The 3168-nt window shown below is 42.3% G+C and overlaps 1 protein-coding gene across 1 annotated transcript; it reads right to left on the bottom strand.

The window, feature by feature from the left end:
• Window positions 1–593: 593 nt before the first annotated feature.
• LOC104807865 lies at window positions 594–2812 on the bottom strand. The gene is made up of 5 exons (XM_010533292.1): window positions 2387–2812; window positions 2307–2341; window positions 997–2191; window positions 831–897; window positions 594–745 (listed from the first exon to the last, which is right to left on the bottom strand). Exons 1-5 carry the CDS (start codon window positions 2810–2812, stop codon window positions 594–596), a joined length of 1875 nt encoding a protein of 624 aa, XP_010531594.1.
• Window positions 2813–3168: the final 356 nt, after the last annotated feature.

Below are 3168 nucleotides of genomic sequence, written 5' to 3'. Positions count from 1 at the left end.
AGCGGTTCGTCTGTAACTTAAGACTCCCTCTCAGATAAAACTCGTGTTCACTCAGAAATCTCTCACCAGTGTTTCCCGTACATGTTCTCTCACCGAGATTACAGACTCTGCACTCCTCAAAACTAATCTCCCAATCTTTGACAATCACGTCTTCAGTCCATATATCCCCTCGTCCATTGATTCTCTCAATATCTTCATAATATGCATTTTTCCTTTTTCTTCATTGATGCAACTGTCTTCTTTGCTTTTGTAGCTTCTTTCCATTTGTGCTTTCCAGATTCAACTCCAAACTTCCATTTGTTGATTTGAAGCTTCTAGATGTTGAATATGCTGTTTACTTTCTTTAACAATCTCCCCCTTTTTGACTTTCTGCTTAGACACACTAAAAACTCACAGAGCACAAAAACAATTCATAACAACTAGGATATAACTATCCATTAAGTTCAACAAGTTAGGAGAAAGACAGGAACTAGCAAGAAAACAACAAAGATCAGCACAACAGACGAAACTATAAACACAAACAGAAAAAACCAAGTAGCTGATAAGATATAATGATTAGCACAACACAGATCAACTTCACAGAGCAGGAAGTTTCATTCACTCTGTTCTCCAGTTTCTTCTGATTCTCCTTCCTCCTCCTCCTTTTCAGCCTCACTTGCTACTTCATCCTCTTCATCCTCACCCATTTTTCCTTTGCCTTTGTCTTTTACGCTTGATGAGGGTGCTCCACTTTCACTTTCTCCCCCTGTGTGGGTAAGCAGAAATTCAAAACATTAGACATGAAATGTTCAGAAACCATACCTTGGGGAAGAATACTAGCTAGCAATTACTCTGAAACTCCTCCCAAAGAGCGTGTTGAGGGGCACAGATCTGAGCTATGATTTTAGTGTTCTTCCTCTAGAGTTGTTCCACTTGAAGTAGCTGCTTGTCATGTTTCATGAGGACAGTAAACGTCTTGCTACAGAGTTGTGCTCAACTCATCCTAGCTTGTTGTACTCTGGCTTCTATGACCAAGGGCCGCTGAATTACTTCAGTAATTTCTGAGTCAGCAAGGATCTCTGGACTTTGGCGGACAATAATACTCTGGATGAGACAGGGATGAGGCAGCAAATATCGCATTCTCATATCCTCAGCTCTGGACAGTATGTGACTGTAGATGATGGAGCCAAAATTTACGTCTTCTTTCCTCAGCAGCTTGAATATCAGTAATGCTAACTCATCTTGAATCACATCAGACCTTCGAGTCGGTAACCAATTTGTCTTTCCAATCAGATGCATAACCCGACTTTCAAACTTGAGACAAATTATGGGAATCTTCCCATTCCTTTCTGTCAAATACTCTCCAGTGAGAGCTACCTCCAAATCTTCAAGTGAAGTACCTTCAGGTAGATCGTCTAATCCTTGTGAGGCGTTATCGGGTGTTCCCAACAACCGATTGATGACTGTCGGAGAAAATTCAATAAATCGACCTCTCACAAAGGTCTTGTGATGCATGAAATCTCCAGGAATGTCAGTGCGTTGAGTGAGATTTGCATAAAACTCTCTGACAAGTAGTTTACTGAATGCACAAGCATAAGTCATCGTCCCCGTCAGTTGCCTTTCTTCAAACAAATTCCAAATGTAATTTTTCCGAAAATCCATCACATTGACATTGCGTTCAGCAATTACATCTACTCCTTTAAACTTGTCAAACCTCTTCTTAGTTTCGACAGACAGAAATCTATCAGAGAGTGGTTTAACACCTGTTTCACTGTGTGGAGCAGATGGTTCTGAAGGGCCGTCGTTACCAGTGCCTTTTCCCTTCCGAGTTGTTTTCCTTCTCTGAGCTCTCTGAACATTGCTCAAGTGTGTCCTTCCATGTGCTGAAGTGCCTTTGCGCTTTCGAGTTATGTTTCTGGCCTTAGCTTTCTGTTGCAAGATAATCAGAGGGCTATCAGAATCATCTGAACTCACCGGATTAGGCAGAGATATCTCTGGGGCACGAGATTGTGTTTCAGTTTCATCCTCCTTCTCTGGGTCATTGTATAATTCTTTCAGTGTTTCAATGATCGTCCGTTCATCATTCACACCATCTTTTTCCTGGGCATCTTCATAGACAACTTCTTCGATCACATCCTCTTTTTGATTTTCACCGGCTTCAGGATTACTCATTTCAGATGTGATTTGTGTTGGCTCTTCAGTTAAGTCAACCCTGTACAACTAAGCGTGCTTTGTTGCGAACAATCTCCCCAAACTCATTAGTCTTGTTTTTGAAAATCCACTTCGTACCAATGACATTTGTATGTTGAGGGCGAGGAACTAAATACCAGACATCATTGCGGACAAATTGTTCCAGCTCTTCCTGCATTGCCCAAACCCAGAACTCATCATGAAGTGTTTCACAAACCTTTTTTGGTTCAATCTGGGAGTTGAAGCATACAAACCGAACCATATCTTGATAGTTGATCCTGGGCTTGTGCCGAGTTTGACGAGGAGCCTGAAGATCACCAATTAAATCATTAGGTGAATGATTCTTGTGTACAGGAATTGACGTGTCAGGTCCTGACAAATTGTCGTCAAACTCGCCAGTGTCGGTGGAAGATCCATCTGACTCATCCTTGAGAGGGGGGTCAGAGACAGCACGAGAGCCTTCTGGAATACCGCGAGAAGGACTTGGCTCCAGTGAGATGCTATCAACCTTCCGTTGTGTTTCTTCATCAAAGATAACATTTGCGGATTCCATCACTGTCTTAGTACGAAGATTGTACACTCTGTACGCAGCTGAGTTTTGAGCATATCCAAGAAATATTCCTTCATCACTGCGGGGATCCATCTTACCAAGATACTCTCGGTCATTGAGTATGTAGCACGTACAGCCAAACACATGAACATACTTAAGGGGGGGAGACCGTCCCTTCCAGATTTCGTAAGGTGTTTTGGACAGACCAGAACGCAGATAGATCCGATTGATCAGATAACACGCAGTGCTCATGGCTTCAGCCCAAAATCTTATAGCAACGTTTTTAGCATGCAGCATAGATCGTGCCATTTCCTGAAGAGTTCGGTTTTTCCGTTCCACCACTCCATTTTGCTGAGGAGTCTTTGGGCTGAATACTCATGAGTAATACCATAAGTGGCACAGAATGTGTGAAACAAGTCATTCTCAAATTCTCTACCATGATCACTCCG

This window comes from Tarenaya hassleriana, unplaced genomic scaffold (genome assembly GCF_000463585.1).
Source record: "Tarenaya hassleriana unplaced genomic scaffold, ASM46358v1 Cleome13, whole genome shotgun sequence".
Taxonomy (NCBI): domain Eukaryota; kingdom Viridiplantae; phylum Streptophyta; class Magnoliopsida; order Brassicales; family Cleomaceae; genus Tarenaya; species Tarenaya hassleriana.
The sequence above is the reverse complement of the archived record's forward strand: the minus strand, read 5'-3'. Positions and strand labels throughout refer to the sequence as shown.

Excerpts from the sequence above, each read along its gene's own strand:
- LOC104807865 (XM_010533292.1), bottom strand. The coding sequence starts at position 2,812 with ATGGATCCCCGCAGTGATGAAGGAATATTTCTTGGATATGCTCAAAAC. Across the intron at positions 2,342-2,386 it reads CCCAGATTGAACCAAAAAAG|GAAGAGCTGGAACAATTTGT; the intron begins GTTTGTGAAACA and ends TGGGCAATGCAG. Across the intron at positions 2,192-2,306 it reads TTTGTCCGCAATGATGTCTG|GGTTGACTTAACTGAAGAGC; the intron begins GTATTTAGTTCC and ends TTAGTTGTACAG.